Consider the following 16,541-nt stretch of genomic DNA (forward strand, 5'->3'; position numbering starts at 1 on the left):
CTGGGAGGGCCTTAGGGCCCGCAGTATGAGTGTTACAAATAGATAAGAGCTTCTGGGAGAAGATGGCCAGACCCCTTCCTGCCTCTGGCTACTGCTAGCTGCTGGCTTGTTCTCAGAGCTTTTGGGGCTGCCTCATTGTATCTACTCTTGTGCTTGCGTTCCTGCCTGCTGCCGAGTGCCTCACTGGAGGCCTGAGGGGCTTCTGGATTAAGCTTCCACAAAAAAAGGCCCCTCTACCACTCTAGCCGTCTTTTACATCTACCTCAGCAGTTCCCCTGTGTGGTAAGTCCTGTGCTCCACTCCCCGTGCCCTGGTGTTTGTGTAGCTGAGTAAGCCAGCTTGAGTCTACATAGCATGCGTGCATGTGTGTGTTCTCTCCCTCCTCCACCTTCCCAAAGCCTCAGCCCACCCCTTCTGGATTCATCAGCCCCACCACATATTTTGCTTTTCTTTATTGATTTCCTTTTCCTCCGTGTGAAGAAATGGCAGAACAGGAATCTTCTAGGGGGCAGATGCCCTCACAGAACTTCCTGCAGCTCACACTATGGGGGCAGATCCCGGCCAAGCCCCCAAGGGATCCATGTCCCTGCATCCCCACCCCAGAGGCAGAGTCCAAACTATATCCTCCAGGGGCAGAGAAGCCTGAGACCTCTGCTGTAGGGGCAGGCGAGACTCCAGCAGGGAGCCAACAGGGCCAGGGGATCTCCCCAAGCCAGGCCGCTTCCAGAGGGGTTCCCAAGCCTTCTTCCCCAACATTGGGGATCAAGGGCAAGGGCAATGCAAAGGGCTCTTTTTCAGGCTCCTCCACAGTGGGGGGTGGGAAGGCTAAAGGCGCCGCCCCAAAGCCTAGACCACCGGTGCCTGAAGGGATCAGTTGCACCACACCAACCAGAATACCCACTCAGCCTGTCCCTGGCCCTGGCTCCGGCCCCACCAATACAGCCCCTCAGTGGAGGAGCTGCAGATATGGACAAGTGGCTATGGGATGACCCACAGCCGTAGGTCCTGGACCCTCCACCGCCAGCCCTCCCAGCTCAGGCAGCAAGGCCCCCTTTTTAGCATTCACCTGCAGGCATGGGGTGAAGTGCCAACTACCCAAGCAGGAGAACCTGCATTTTGAGACTTGGGTGCACGCCGTGGCTCAAGTAGTGGGGGGCTCCCAAGATTGTGGTGGCCTCCCGCTTTTCTGGTAAAGGGGTCTTTTTCCTTGCCTCAGAGGCCGCCACACAACAGGTGGTGGAGAGGGGGTTTGTGGTGCAGGGAGAGTATGTCTCTCTCAAGTCTCTAGGAGAGATGGGGACCAGAACGGTTCTCAGCTCTGTCCCACCTTACATCTCCAATTGTGCCCTACTCCCCCATCTCCAAATGCTGAGGGGAATTATCTGGCTGGGGTGCCAAGGTCCCGGCCTCTGCCACATGAGCACATGCCATTGTTAGGTCATGATCCAGCTGACGGTGGGAACGCGGCTGGAGGCCAAAGTTTGTCTCATAATTCTTTTTCAGAGGGCCCTAATGAGGATTTTCTATATGCCAGGGGACCTGCGATGCTTCCGGTGCCATGCCCTGGGGCACATGCATCATAAGTGCCCCATGGGCCAGGTGGGAAAGGCATCTATGGGTACCACTGTTGAGAGGGGTGCCCCTACCACCAGCACCCCTCCCCACTCAGGCACCCTTGGCACTCCAGGCGCAACTCCCAGTTCCCCTGTGAGCTCAAGGGTCCGTGCCCCCCAACCAAGTTTGGTGGAGTCCCAGGTGGGGGGGCAGCAGCCAAGGGAGGAGAGGGAGTGGGCCTCCCCTGCCCCAGCCATGTCCCCTCTGTAACTGCCCCACCCCCACAAGCCTCACCTTCTTCTACTGGAGCCTGTCCACCTGAGGACCATCCCATGGCTAAGTGGGTGCAGGTCCTCTCCAGGCACAAAGCCAAGAGGAAGGCCTGGGCATAGGTGGAGCCCTCTAAGGTGGAGGACCCCCCACAGCCTCCCAAAAACTTCACATGGGCAGAAGGAGCAGCCCAGCTTCTGCAGGCCTCCCCAGCTGTGCCTGCCACCCTACCCCCAGGAAAAATTAAGCAGGTTCTCAGTGGAAGAGGCTTTGGGGCTACTGGACAGTCCTAAGCAGGAGCCCATGGAGGAAGCCCCTCACTCCGCTGGCTAGAGCCTACCCGCTGAGACCATAGGTGCTGAGGCCGACTCAAAGGAAGGTCTGGTAGAGAACCCTGCCCCCGATGATCTGGAGGAGATAGGGGACCTGGGGCTCAGTTTGGTGAGTCCAGGGGAAGGAGGTCCCCTTTCCCAGGACTCCAAATCAGCCATCTTCCCTCCCCCTCCCTCACTTCCAGGTTTTGCCATGGTCTCTTGACCAGAGGGGGCCAGGGTGGGGTCCCCTAATCAACAGGCTGATTTTATTGGGTACCCTGCATAGACCCCCCCTGGGGCTTCAGACCTACCCCACCATATTGTAAAGGAGTCCCACCCTCATCCTTACCCCCACCCCTGTCCCAAGGGGATGCAGAGCTCTCCCAATCTGAACCAGAGTCCATGGTCTTAGGAGACCGGGGAGTTCAGACAGTATCAGAGGAGTCCACTGAGCCCCAGGAACAGGAGGAGAATGCCCAAGAACCGGCAGACCTCTCCATCTCCAGGGGTGAGCTAATTGCATTTCTCGATCATGACTACAACCGCCAGTCTGACAGCAAGGTACAGCTCACCTTGGACCGCTGGAAAGATTTTGACAGTGTCCTTGCCACTGCGAGGGCAGTCATGGGGGAAGGCAAAGGGCCCAAAAGCTGCAACACCTAGATCTATAGGTAGGCCCACAGTTTCATAGACGCCCTCTATATTTATGGGAGGTGCTGCGTGAGTTGTACCCCACACCCAGTGTTGAGATATGCAAGGCCGCTGCTGAACTGTCTACTGCCCCCGCTCCCAGCCACGAGGTCATTTAAGATTGTGACCCTCAACATCCACGGCTGCAGGAAGGGTCTCTGGAGATGCCGGGTGCACTCCTTCCTTCAGAACGAGCGAGACCCTGTGGTATTCTTGCAAAAGACCCTGATGACTCTGGCCAACAAGCCTAATTAGTGGCTGAAGTGGGGAGGCAGGGTCTTTTTTATTCATCTTTCAAACACCTTTTGCAGGGTGGCCACCCTGTTCTCTCCAGGCCTGCAACCAGAGGTTCTCCAGGACGCTGAGGTGGTGTCAGTCCACCTGCTGCACCTCCAGATCCAAGTGCAGGGGCTGGTCCTAAACCTTCTGAATGACCCAAGAGTTGGAGTTTTTTTTCCCCACCAGGTGGCCCCTTACATCGGCAACCTCAACCCTCGTGAGTACCTGGTCATTGGCAGGGACTTTAACATCATCCTAGACGTGCAAGACCATTCGGGCAGGGAGCAGAACCAGACCTCCTTGGGCGCCTGTCAGGATCTCCTCAAGGACTACTCCCTAGTTATTATACCGGCCCCCTTGCCTTCATCTATATGTGGGTGGGGGAGAAGCAGGCACGGCACTCCTATTTGGACGATTTTATATCTCTTTGCCTCACTTTGCCCAAGTCCACTCCTCTGGCTTCTGGTTGACCTCTTTCAGCAATCACCACCTTGTTTGGGCCCTGGCCATGCTAGGGCCTGGGCATGCAGGGTTGGCCTATGGGCATTTCAATGCCAGTCTGCTGGAGGATGTGGGCTTCAGGGAAGCCATCTGGGACTTCTGGCAGGCCTGGTGGGAGCAATGGGCAGCTTTCCCATCGGTTCAGAGATGGTAGGATGTGGGGAAGGTGCACATCCGGGTTTTTTGCCGCAGCGACTCTGGGGCACACCCAGCAGAGGGAGGCGGTCTGGGAGCAGGTTCAGCGGAAAGTGTGGGAGCCAGAGAGGCGCCTGGCCACCAACCCAACCAACTCTCTCTGCAGAGAGTGCCAAGAGAGGTGTGAAGAGCTTCGTGCTCTGGATGATCACTGCACCTGTGGTGCATTTGTCTGCTCATGCATCTAGCTCCTTCAGAAGATGGACTGTGGCTCCCGCTTCTTCTATGCCCTGAAGAGGAGGCAGGTGGCCAAGAAGTACATCACCTGCCTTCTGGTGTGTGATAGCACCCACCTCAGATCAGGGTGGGATGCACCAGGACCCACAGGCCTTCTACAGAGAGCTCTTCTCCATGGATCTGACCAATGCCAAAGCCAGGCTGAATTTTGGGCCGCCCTCCACCTGATGCCGACCAACAAGGCATCAGGCATCAATGGGCTGACCGCAGAGTTCTACTGGGCCTTCTGGGACATCCTCAGCCCAGGTTTGCCACAGTCTGAGCTGAATCAGAGAAGTGGGGAGCTCCTCTTCTCATGCTGGAGGGTCATGCTGACCCTCCTGCCAAAGAAGGGAGAACCCCATGACCTAAGAAATTGGCATCCTGTGTCCCTCCTCTGCACAGACTAGAAGGAGGTAGCGAAGGCCATCTCACTGCACCTGCGGTCCGTGCTGACAGACGTGATCCATCCTAACCAGATATACATGGTGTTCAGATGTTCCATTTTTGACAATCTGTACCTGGTTCAGGACCTCCTGGAGCTAGCGTGCCGGGACGGCCTGTCTTTCGCCCTCCTATCCCTGGACCAGAAGAAGGCATTTGAGGTACCTCACAGACAAGCTGAGGGCCTTTGGCTTTGGTCCCCACTTCATGCGACTTTCCAGGTGCTGTATGCCCGTGCAGTGTTTGGTTAAGTTCAACTGTACCTTGACTGAGCCCATCCTGTTCAGGAAAGGGGTGTGTCAAGAGTGCCCAATGTCAGCCAGCCTTGGCTCTGGAGTCCTTCCTCATCCTCCTGCAGAGGCAGGTAGTAGGGTTGATGCTCTGGGAGCTGGCGGTGTGGCTGGTCCTGTCAGCATACGCCGCCAATGTACTCCTTGTGGTCCAGGACTCAGGTGACCTGCACAGGTGGAGGCCTGCCAGGCATTGTACTTGGCAACCTCCTCTGCTCGGGGCTACTTGGTCAAGAGCTTTGGTCTGACAGTGGGTGACTCACTCCCACCTATGCTCTGCGGGACATGCTGGAGTGAGGGCTCACTGCTCTACCTGTCCCCCACAGACCCCTCCCTGCTGGAGAACTGGCACCAGCTGGAGGCAAGGGTGGTGGAGCAGCTCCAGGCACGGACAGGGCTCCAGGCACGGACAGGGCACCTGAGATGTCTTTCCCTGTATGGGAAAGTGCTGGTGCTGAACCAGCTGGTTCTGTCCATGCTCTGGCACTGCTTATACACCCTGCCTTTGCCCCCTGAGGTCTTGGCAGGACTCCAGAGACAGGCACTGGAGTTTTTCTGCCAGGGATGGCACTGGGTCACTGCAGAGTTCCTGAGCCTCCCCTTGCAGGAGGGCAGCCAGGGCCTGGTTTGCCTGCACAACCAGGTCTTGGTATTCTGCCTTCAGGCCCTGCAGTGACTGCTATACAGTGTCGGTAGCCACACGGCATGGGGCCACCTGGGACACGCTTTCCTCCACCACTTGCGGGGGCTCCAACTGGCAGCTCTTCAGCTTGCAGGGCTTCTCCCTGTAGAACCTGCAAGGGCTGCCAAATTTCTACCAGGACCTCCTCTGGGCCTAGAGTCTGGTCTCTGCCTCCAGGTCCTCTGCAACAGTCACTCGGTGCCGACCTGCTTGATGAGCCCCTCCTCTGGAGCCCCCAGCTGGAGATGTCAAAGGCAGAGGTGCCCCAGTTGGAAAAGAGGCTGATCCTGGCTGGTGTCACCCATATTGGAGACCTCCTGGACTACAATAGGTGGGAGTGGGTGGAACCTGCTGCACTGGCCCGGCACATGGGTCTACCCACAGCACGTCTGGTCCAGGTGAAATCTGGCTTAACTCCCGATGCCCTTGCCTTTCTTGACCAGGTCCTACACAGTGGCAGTTCGCATCCTGGCCTTCTTCCCCCACCCCGTGTCCTCCAGTCCACAGGAGTTTGTTGTGTGGCCAGCGCCTCACCCGGCCCCAAGGCACTCCCCACTTCACCTCCTGAGCTGGCTAGAGGACACCAGACTGGTCCACTTTTCTACTATGCATCACTACTACCTCTACATGCTCATGCTCTGCACTGTCCATCATGCTGCCCTTGCGTTCTGCCCAGACACCAAATGGTGGAACTTGCTTGGTGAGGGCATGGCTGGGGCACCCCAGTCTGTACTCCACCCTCATCCCACGAGCCACTGGGGGCCTCAGCTGGCAGCTTCGCCATGGAGCTGTCACCACAGGCATGTATGTGGCAAGCTTCATGGACAACTTGGTCTCCTGACCATTCTGGAGGCAGAGGGAGACCCTGGTGCACATGACCCTCGAGTGCACCAGGCTGCAGCCCCTCCGCTTCCACCTCCAGAACCTCCTCTTGAGGTTCTGGTTGAATTTCACCCACCACCTTTTTGTTTTTGGTCACTCCAGCCGCAGCCCCACCAAGTCCCAGGATGTCCTTGTCCACCTCCTCCAGGCCCTGGCCAAGTAGGCCCTGTACTTGACCAGGAAGGAGGCTCTGGCCAGGAAGGTGCCTGGAAACTGTACAGCCGCTTTCCTCTCACTTGTCCATGCACGTTTCTGGGCACAACACCAGTGAGTGGTGCCCACTGGATCTTTGGATACCTTTGATGACAGGTGGGTACGTCCTGGGTGTCTCTGTTCGGTGTTCCCCGACGGACAACTTCTTTTCACATTTTGACCCTTTGACACCAAAGCCACTCCTGCCCTGTTTTTGTTTTTGTTGTCCCAAGAAATTAGTTGCATCTTTCACTGTTTGGCTCCACAAAGGGACTGTTAGACAGGTGGGCCTTAAGGCCCACTTTAATATGGAAGTTACAAATAGACAGGAGCTTCTGAGGCCCAGCCAGATGGTATCTGGAAACCTAGAGCCCCTGCACTGTACAAAGGCCAGCTGTGCAGACATGACCAACTGGCAGCTGGCCCAAAAGTGCAGGAGGCTTTCTTGCAATTCCCATACCACAGTCCAGGTGGCCGTGTGGTCCCCATCTGGGTCTGGCAGGCACGTAGCCATGGGGCCACATGCTGTTGCAGGTGTTAGCGGGTCATAGCCAGGCAGCAGCCCCCACTGCCAGACTGCTGCAGTGGGTAGAGGGTGCTGTGTGTGGTGAGAGCACCCCAGGTAACAGCAAGAGCAGCCTGGTTTTGCTCAAAGGCATACGTCCCTGGGCTGGGCCCATGCTATGTAGCACAGGCAGTGCTGGGTTGCACCACACTATGGGGGGTGTCTGTCAGCAGTGGGCCCTGAGAACCCAACGGCTGTTGTTGCTACTGCTGCGGGGAGGGGGGAGCAGGGAAAGGCTGTGCTCCATGCAGGGAACGGGCCAGGGACCCATCCCTTCTGAGCAGTCCCCCCCACACCATTGTTCCTACTTACTGGGGATGGTGCCCAGGTTTTGGGTCACTACTGCAGCCTTGCCTTGCTCCCATTTACCCCAGCACACAGAGAGCATGCTGAGGCAGCAGGGGAAAGAGGCAGGCATAGAGATGTGCTGGCTGGGTGCTAGAGCATCTCTTTGGAGGACCCAGCCTCCATCTCTTTGGAGGACCCACGCTTGAGCATGCCCCATGCTGCTTTTTTGCAGCGGGGTTTTTTTTTTTTTTTAATATCAGGATTTCCTGGTATCAAATTTAGAGTCTGCACTGCCTAACATTTTTTTGTTCCCAGTGTGCCTTTTGTGGCTTCTCAAACTGCTCTGACACAGCGCAACAGGCATGCGAGTGCTCATCTAGACCTAGCCAGGATGTCCACTGAGCCTTGAAGACAAGCATTGGGCACCTATACACTTACACTGAGGCTGCTCTGATATGCTGCAATTCCAACATGGCAGAGCAGACTTGATTAATCCAGTCAGCTGGACCGTGGTAATTACCATGCTCTGGCAGACTCCAGTCTCACATATATCAGCATCCCTGTGCTAAAAAATGGCAGCAGGGTTGCTTTAACTAGTTAGTTAAGGCGCCCTCACCACCATTTTTCAGTGCAGGGGTGCTGATACACGTGAAGCTCCAAGCGTTTTAATAAGAACAGCTCTTGGAGCTGCTCTAATTAAAGCATCCTCCTCCACTCCCCTCACAGCACATGTACAAATGCCGACTGTGATAAGACGAATGACAAGCATTTTGAAACCCTTAACAATCAGGAATGTGAACACAGGGAACCCTGTTATTTCAACAGGAAAACACCTCCAGCCTGTTAAACCTCAATAGAGCAACATTTTTATATTCAGAAATTCTATACTACCATGCTGCTCTGACAAAACAGTCTTACATTTTAGGGTTCAATTTCAGGAAAAAGCCAGGTTCAATTTATTCTGAATAAGTAAAAACTATAGGAAGACATTGAACTGCTATTGCCCTTACAGAATATAACAGAGAATCAAACCACCAAATAAAGGCTCCAAAGCTTTAAAATGTCCCAAAAATGTGAGCTCTATGTGAGCTCACTCTATTCTCTTCAGTCTAAAATTCCATGGCAACATGTTGGCTTGACTCCCATTGGAAAACAAAGTGTTTCCTCCTATGCAAGTGATGACACCGTATCTGAAACCTTAATAAAGGATCAAGAAGCTGCAGTGTGAAGAACTGACTTAAGTTTCAAAAGCATTTCTGGGGTTTCTAAAATTTATTGTTTTCCTCTGTGGTTTGAAATGTTATACTTATTGTAACCAACAGGCATGGCTTTATGGTTGGAAGGACAGTGCATAATTGAAACAATTTTAAGAGCCTAATTCATTTAATATACAGCTATGAAATATTAAACAAACCAGGCAATATTTTACCATTATTTGCTTATATGAGCAAATATAATTCTCACCACACTGTATTTCATACTGCAAATGTATTTTTATTTATACATACACACCTATGTATGGATGTGTGAATTTACATATTGATATGTACATCTGCAATTTTTAAATCTGTATTACCATTTTCAACTTCAAGATGCATTTAGTACATCTATGCAAAAAAGATAAAAAGCTTTACAACAGTAGCATCTTTTTATGGTCAACAACACCCATGCTCAGTTTCTAAAAGCTCAACTGTGCATGTAGAAGACATTTTTGTTAATTTGAAAGAGATGCATTTCAATCCAATATTGGTTAAAAAAAAATAGATCAAGCACTCTGTCAGTCATTTGGCTTGGTTCTGCTCCCTGCTTGATTTGCTGCTCCAATTTTTGCTCCCTGCTTGATCTGTCACTGTGCTGCCTGTCCCCTCCCTGACTTGCATGTGCCACACAGAAGCTATATATACACCACCTGAGTCTAAACAAATTAAGATTTTAGAAGTGAGAAACGAATACAGTCCAAATATATTTTAATTTGTAAAACTGGACCACCCTGCAATAGGCCAGTGCCCAGATATGCCTAAAATGAAGCCACAAACTACACTTATGCAACCCCAAGAAGCATAAAAGTCAGACGAAGGTGCAATTTTATGTGTCAGGGTAGTTCATCTTTGGAGCAATTTGCCAAGTGTTGTAGTCAATTCTCCATCACTATACATTTTTAAATCAAGGAGGGATTTCCTCCCCTCTTCCCCCTAAGATATGCTCTAATTCAAAACAGGAATTAATTTAGGGAATTACTTTAGGGCCTATGTTTTATAGAAAATCAAAGTAGGTGATCTCAATAGTCCCTTCTGGATTATAAAACAAGTAAAAATCAAAAAAGGAAATTTAGTCCAACATTTTCAAGGAGACATGGTATCTAAAAGTCTCTTTATAGATACGCTGATACGCTGTAGCAGGGCACCTTTGGTGCTTGCCACTTTAAAAGTAGCAAACAGGCAGCAGCCAGGTGCCTAATAAGGGCAGCCATTTTGGTCCAAAGATATAATCTGGGCTACAGTTTGCTACAGGAAGGAAGGGACATCAGGTTGAGATGCTGCTCTGGCCAGTCAGGAGGTAAGGGCAGGGGCTATGGGGAGGAGGTGACCCCTTGTCCTGGGTAAGACATAAAACTGCACCCTGCCAGGGAAGGGTGGTCTGGTGAGGTTCCTACTGGCATGGGAGCCCCCAGGAAATGCCAGACCAGTTACCTCCCTGGTGAAAGGCGGGTTGCGGCACCTTAAACACCCCAGCCTCACAACCCTTGTGATGTTCTAGCAGGCAGGGGGAGCCCAGAGCTTGGTTAAGGGGGCCTGAGGCAGAGCTCAGGCTGGAGGAGGGACCTGGGGTCACACCCCAGCAGCAAAGGAAAGCCTGGGGGTGTGAGTCTGTGTGAGAAGGGTGATGAGTAGAGAGACACTGTGGAAGAGGGGGATGAATAGAGCAGCCCCATGAATGTGGGCAAGTGAGGAGGCCCAGTGTGGGGCATAGTGGCCCGGCAAGGGGCTAGGAGCAAAATAGGCCTAGAGTCATACAATCATTCAGTCAATGCTCAGGTGAGGGTAGCAGGAGATACCCAACAGACTGTGCCAGGGCCGACCAAGGTGAGGAGAGCTAAGCCCAAAGCTGGCATGAGAGTGGCCCCTGAGAGAGGGCAGTATGAAAGAAGCTGGGTGAGAGCCAGCGGAGTCAGTGGGATCCCGGTGAGAACGGGGTAGTGTGCAAGCAGCCCTCTGGGGCTATAGAAGAGAGCTGTAACATCTGTGAGGCCTAAGACCCATTGAGGGGAGGCTGCAATGGGTATTAGGCCCTTGTAAGCAGGGTGAGTAATAGGTAGCCTCCCACCTTAGTTACAACTCTCTTATTTTTCCATGAAGGCATGGCAGACAAGCAAACCAGGCGGTTACCCCAGGAGCAGGGCAGCTGGTGAAGACATGATGAAGGGGGTCACCCTGTTACAAACACATATGTGGTCTTTCCTTAAATTATTTTAATTGGTTCAATGTAGAGCTATACTTACAAGTTGACGCTCTAATCGCTTGATTGTTTCATCTTGTTTCTTCACTTCATCTTTAAGTTGCTTAATCTCATTGAGCAAATCTTCAGTCTGACATAAGGTAATAAAAAAAGGCAATTTGAGGTTTTTATTAAGAGGTACACAACAGTCTCAATTTAAGATCTCCCCAGGGCATATTCAAACCAGATGCTGATGAAGCCTCAGCATGAAAATATGCATTACAATTTAAATGAATTCTTCCCAAACCAGTGTGATTTGCTGTCATCTCATTGTCTATGCTGGAATGAGAGAGAGCTCCACAAACTGAAGATATATCTAGAGAAAAGAAAAGTTTTGACTGAACTAGAAGTTTTCACATGTTTTCTCTGTGCAGCATATTGCAATTTGTTAATTATTCAGTGTATTTCACAGTCTTGTAAAATACATCTCAAAAATACTAAATGTGTTCTTTGAAAATCGTAACATGAAGGTACATACTGAATATCTGAAAATGGAAAGGAATCAGATTTTCTATTTCTATAATAAAGGATAATAATTTTCCAGTATATAGGAATAATTTTGCAGTACATAGGAAACAATGTTAATTTGAAATTTCTCTTGGATTTGGAGATGAAGTGTACAAGACACATGTGCATGCCAAAGCATTTTATAGTAGACAATTATTGAAAAAAAAAAAAAAAGGGGATTTTCTTAACATTTTCTCCTTTCAGTAGCATTTCTAATTTTAGTGAATTAATTGTTCTGTTCAAGCAAACAATGCATTCTCAAAGCATATTTAAAAAATTAACATATTCTTTACAAAACTGAAATCATATTAAAATGTTGTTATCTGCTGATTAAGGATGAAACACCCAGACTTACACACTACAATGTACTATACTTTACACATTAAAGCAGAATAATTTAAAATCACAAGTAGTGATAATCAATTCAAAGTGTTTCATATTTCATTCTGAAATAAAAAAGCAATGCTTTCTCCCTGAAAATTGTTTGCGCCTAACAGTTGTATGCAAAGAATCTATCAAGTTAAAAAAAAACAACAAATCACAGAAAACAGACCTAGTCTCCACAAAATTTTAGGTGGCAGCTATGCTATTGGATCATATATATGGATCTTTGTGACGTTGCTGAACCCTATAAGCTTCACAAGGATCCCATGCAGTAAGAAGAGTCCATGTGTGAATCGAGTTTTGAGATTAGTTTCTAAAATACAGAGCCTTTTATAGCTACAGGGAGCCATACATCCTAGCCAGAGTCCCTTTTGCAATAAATACTGATCTTCAGAATATTTCTGAAGTTCCTCCTGCAGAAATACTTGCACTAATGTGTGGGAGGCCCTACTCTGAAACGAAAGAATTGTATAAACTAAAATATACCAGAAAAAAACCAAAACAACAATTATGATGTGATCATGATACAATAGGTAAGAGTGAAAATCAAATTTTGAAAATTTAACAATGAGATTGCTAGCAAAATTATGATGGAAAAAAATGGGAAAAGTGCCATATTTGAGGGAAGATTCCACAGGTGCTCATTATTAAGACCTGTGCCAGTTTATACAGGAAAAAAACTGCCTTGAAGCACGGAATGATCATGGTAATTAGCAAATATTAAAGATAGAGGTAATTTATTAAATTAAAACTAAGATTTTATGCCCTATTATAACACTCGCTGAAAACGTGAAAAGCATAATTATTTCGATAATTCATTTGTACATGAATTTGCAACAGGCACTTATTTGAAAAAGTCAAATAAGCTCTTTTACCTTAATAAACCTTATGTGGACATCCAACTGGGTTTGCCTTTGTTTGTTTTTTAAATGATGGAACCAAGGTGCAATGAAAGGCTGCGTATTAAATAACTAGAAATACATGTTATATACAGGGTTTTCATAAAGTTCTTGTTCACTTTTAAACTTTAATAATGTAGGTTGTAGGTACGATAGAAACAATCTGTCAATGGCATTTAAAAGCAAATTTCTTAACGTTTTAGGACAACTAGAGGACACAGTGCTAGACTTCAACATAACCACTATTCATCATGATATAGTGCTCAATCCAATCTTCCAGCTCCTTGAAAATGTTTCCCAGTTGCTCTTGAGTTACTGCACTAACTGCATTGGTGATCCTAGCTCTAAGTTCCACCAAAGAACATGGTTTTGACAAGTAAACTACACTTTTAACATGTCCCATAAAAAGAAGTCCAACAGTAGCAGGTCACATGAATGAGGTGGCCAAGCAATTGGTCCACCTCTGCCTATCCACTTCTCTGGGAAAACATCATTTAGAAACTGTCGTACGTTCAGAGCGTAGTGGCACAGAGCTCCATCTTACTTGAGAATAAATTCGTTATTACTTATGAAGTCTAGCATTGTGTAATCTAATTGTCCTAAAACTTTAAAATAAATTTGCTTTTAAATGCCGTTTACAGATTGTTTCCATCATACCTACAACCTAAGTTATTAAAGTTTAAAAGTGCACAAGGTACACTTCACCTACAAGACTTATGGCTCACTGCAAGGATGTTACTTGCGTAAATAAATAGCCAAAGAATTTATTGCAAATACAAAGAATATATTGTTGCAATGAAATAATGAGACCGCAATGTAAAACTGTTTCTTGCATCAGTTTTATACTGGATTTTCAGATGTGACTGTGATAAAATTCACAATTTATGTCATCATTCTGCAAAACAGTGTCATTTTACCTTGCATGAAGGATCAGCATCCTGTGGTTCTGGGCTTGACAAAACTGAAAATGGGATGTCCTGTAGTGGCATACTGTCATCATTCTGCCAAAAGGGAAGAAAAAAGAGATCCAGCTTGCTTGCTAAATAGCTAGTTATCAAAGTCAGTTTTGGATAAAGCATTGTCAGCTTTGCTGTTATAGTTCAGACTGAATTGAGCCTTTTCAATAACCTATAAGCAGTCTGCAAAGAATAAGCCCCAAGAACTACATTTCAATTGAAAACAAGCTTTTTAAAAAGCAGCAACTCCTCTAACATGATTTTTTGGGTCATGTTTCATATTTATTTCCCCCCTGATTCTGTAGAAACATATTTGCCCAACACTGCCTCTTTTTAAAAATCAAAATAAGATGCAATCACACACTTCTGGAATGAGACACAAATGCCAGGATATAAAACTATGTTAATTAGCAAAAGCATAAGCAGTGAATCACATACACATGTTCTTATGCAAAGCAAAGAATCCCAAGCACCAACAGTTCTACTGTTCTGAAGAACAATTAGTGAAAAAAAAATGGAGGAGTGCTATGGCCAAAAAGTCTTCATCTACTGAACATGACTAATCAATTAACACTTCACTTTTCAGAATTCTATGCATCTTCTCTATGTAAGAGTTATTATGAAAAAAAAATAACGTCCAACTGAAGCTAAAATGAGCTGTAATAATTCATTTAAAGATTACTTATATTCAAAAGTAGTTTTCTTGCTAACAGTTTGACTAATACAGTACTAACTCACAGCCATGGTATCTAAATATCTGTGATGAATAAAAGGAAGAACACAGAGCATAGTGTAAGAGCAGATTTATTTTATTTTTTATTTCTTTAAGAGAAATTTATTCAATTTAAGCATAGCAAGCAGAGGATCCCAAAAATGCCAAAAGCTAATTGCATGTCCATGTCCTAAAGCACTTGATAGGACATGAAGGCTAAGTACAGACATTTGGAGGCATTAGGGGGAGGTTAAATCAATTCAAAATGGCTCCCGATATCAGGCAAGTCAGGATGGGGGTGGGGTATGGAAGGGCTGGGGGTCCAGCAGGCTGGAGGAAATCAGGAGTCTGCCAGAAGATGGAGAGGCAGATGCGACCTGCTAGGGATAAGGGGAGCAGGAGCAACCCATGGGTGGGGTAGGGGGAGCAGGTGCTTCCCACAAGATTTGAGGGGGCAGGTGTGACCCATGAGGGTAGCAAGAGCAGGTGCAACCCATGGGTGGGGTGGCAGGAAGGCAGGCGCAACCCATATGGGGTAGGGAAAGCAGGCACAACCAGTTGGTAGTGTGGATGGGGGGGGCAGCCATGATCTGCAAAGGGTGGGAGGAGGGAGAGGTGTGACTCATGGGTGGGTCCCCCATCCCTCCCCACATTGAGACTTACTTGCACATACACATTTTTTACACAGCTGTTAAAGTGCCACAATAGTACTCAACCTTCACCCTGTGTGTCAGATGCAGCACATGAACCTGATGTGAACAGCCTGTCACCAGCACATCACTGACATTCAGCAACAGTTGGAAAGAAGGATATGAGCAGGTGAAATTCACCTGTACTGAAATACCAGTGAATTCTACACAGGTCTGGAGCCCAGGAGCCGAGCATTTCCTTCCACCTAATCCCATGCCAAATTAATTAAGCAGAAGGAAAGAAGAGAAGAGAAACAGCAACGGGCTTTGGCTGGAGCCAGAGCTTTCATGCACCTCCAGAACCCAGGGGCTGAGTGTCGCTGCTATTCACAGCCCCCTAAGAAAATTCTGGCAGCAGAAAGGGAAAATTTAGGGGAGACTCACCCTTTGTGGCCCCATGCATCTGCACAGGGCTCTGAAGTAGTACAGGGATAGCCACAGCACTTGAAAACACCAAAAAGCCCTTTAAAAAAATGGAACTTTTTACTTTGCATTAATAAGCCTAAAATTACTAGGAATGTATTTTCCTTTCTACTATTAAGTATTACTTCAATAGTATTAGTTTTTACTTTAGCATATCCTGTCATGCTTTTCTATAACAACCATTGCCCATTTCTGATGTTAATGTTTGGCCCACTTGTGAAATTAATTTTTTTTTAAAAATCAAGCATGACTGTGCTCAACCTTGAAGACAGGTCAAAGAATGAAATCAGAAAGAAAATGATGGGGGAGATGCCATGCTAACATATTTGCATTGTAACGTTTTGTATGCTGTGCCACTTTATAAAGCAAAGCTGCAGGGCAACCTACAGGTGCAAGATACTGAGATGCATAAATTTAGGCTGTACATGTTCAAATGATCTGGAAGCACTCTCCAAGGTTTGCTCTCCTTGTAGAAAAACTTGTCTGGAGATGCCTGGATAGCCATCTAGAAGCTAAGCCCCTGAAAAGAGCTTGCAGTACTGATGTTGCACAGCCAGAGGGTCCCTGTGCACACATCTCAGCATGCACTGCAGGGAAGGGAGAATGGGAGCAAAGCAGCCTGGAATGTTGGAGGACTGTACTTTAGCTTCTCTCAGAAAAGAATGCTCTCTCAGGAGAAACACTCCCAGGAGCGACTTAAACCTGATTGTTCCCAGATTTTTTTTCTCTTGGAACAGCCATTTTTACTTTGGGAGAAAAACCCTAAACATCTGTACACTTGTGGTTTCTCCTGGGAGAGCTACAACTGTCCCAGGAGAAACTGTATGTATGTACATGATCTTAGTCTCTACTGTCTACATTTGCCACCCACTAGGCCTGTGAGAATAGGAAAGTATTCTATTCAGATTTGGCCAGTTCGGAGAACAGTGATTTGATTTGGAGATTTGGATCACTGTCCTTAATCGATTTGGCAAAATCAGCTTTGGAAGATTTGGCCATTCGGAGCGGCTGGGGCAGAGGCAGACACAGTCGGAGAAGCTCCCATGGCTGCCCTGCTGGCCCCATCCACCAGCCGGTCCCAGCTTAGCCCCAGCACTTAAAAAAAGCCCCACAC

General features: G+C 48.1%; 1 protein-coding gene across 7 annotated transcripts in view; it reads right to left on the reverse strand.

Annotated features, from left to right (window-relative positions):
* CCSER2 (coiled-coil serine rich protein 2) overlaps positions 1-16,541 on the reverse strand; it is a 144,573-nt gene that overhangs the window by 35,146 nt on the left and 92,886 nt on the right. For all 7 annotated transcript variants that reach the window (XM_019555804.1, XM_019555803.1, XM_019555805.1 and 4 more), the window contains 2 exons: positions 13,565-13,648; positions 10,862-10,948 (listed from right to left, as the gene is read on the reverse strand). In XM_019555804.1, the coding sequence (XP_019411349.1) occupies positions 10,862-10,948; positions 13,565-13,648 (171 nt within the window). The remainder of the gene's footprint in view (positions 1-10,861; positions 10,949-13,564; positions 13,649-16,541) is intronic.

Source organism: Crocodylus porosus, unplaced genomic scaffold (assembly GCF_001723895.1).
Source record: "Crocodylus porosus isolate Cpor-Errol unplaced genomic scaffold, CroPor_comp1, whole genome shotgun sequence".
Classification (NCBI taxonomy): domain Eukaryota; kingdom Metazoa; phylum Chordata; order Crocodylia; family Crocodylidae; genus Crocodylus; species Crocodylus porosus.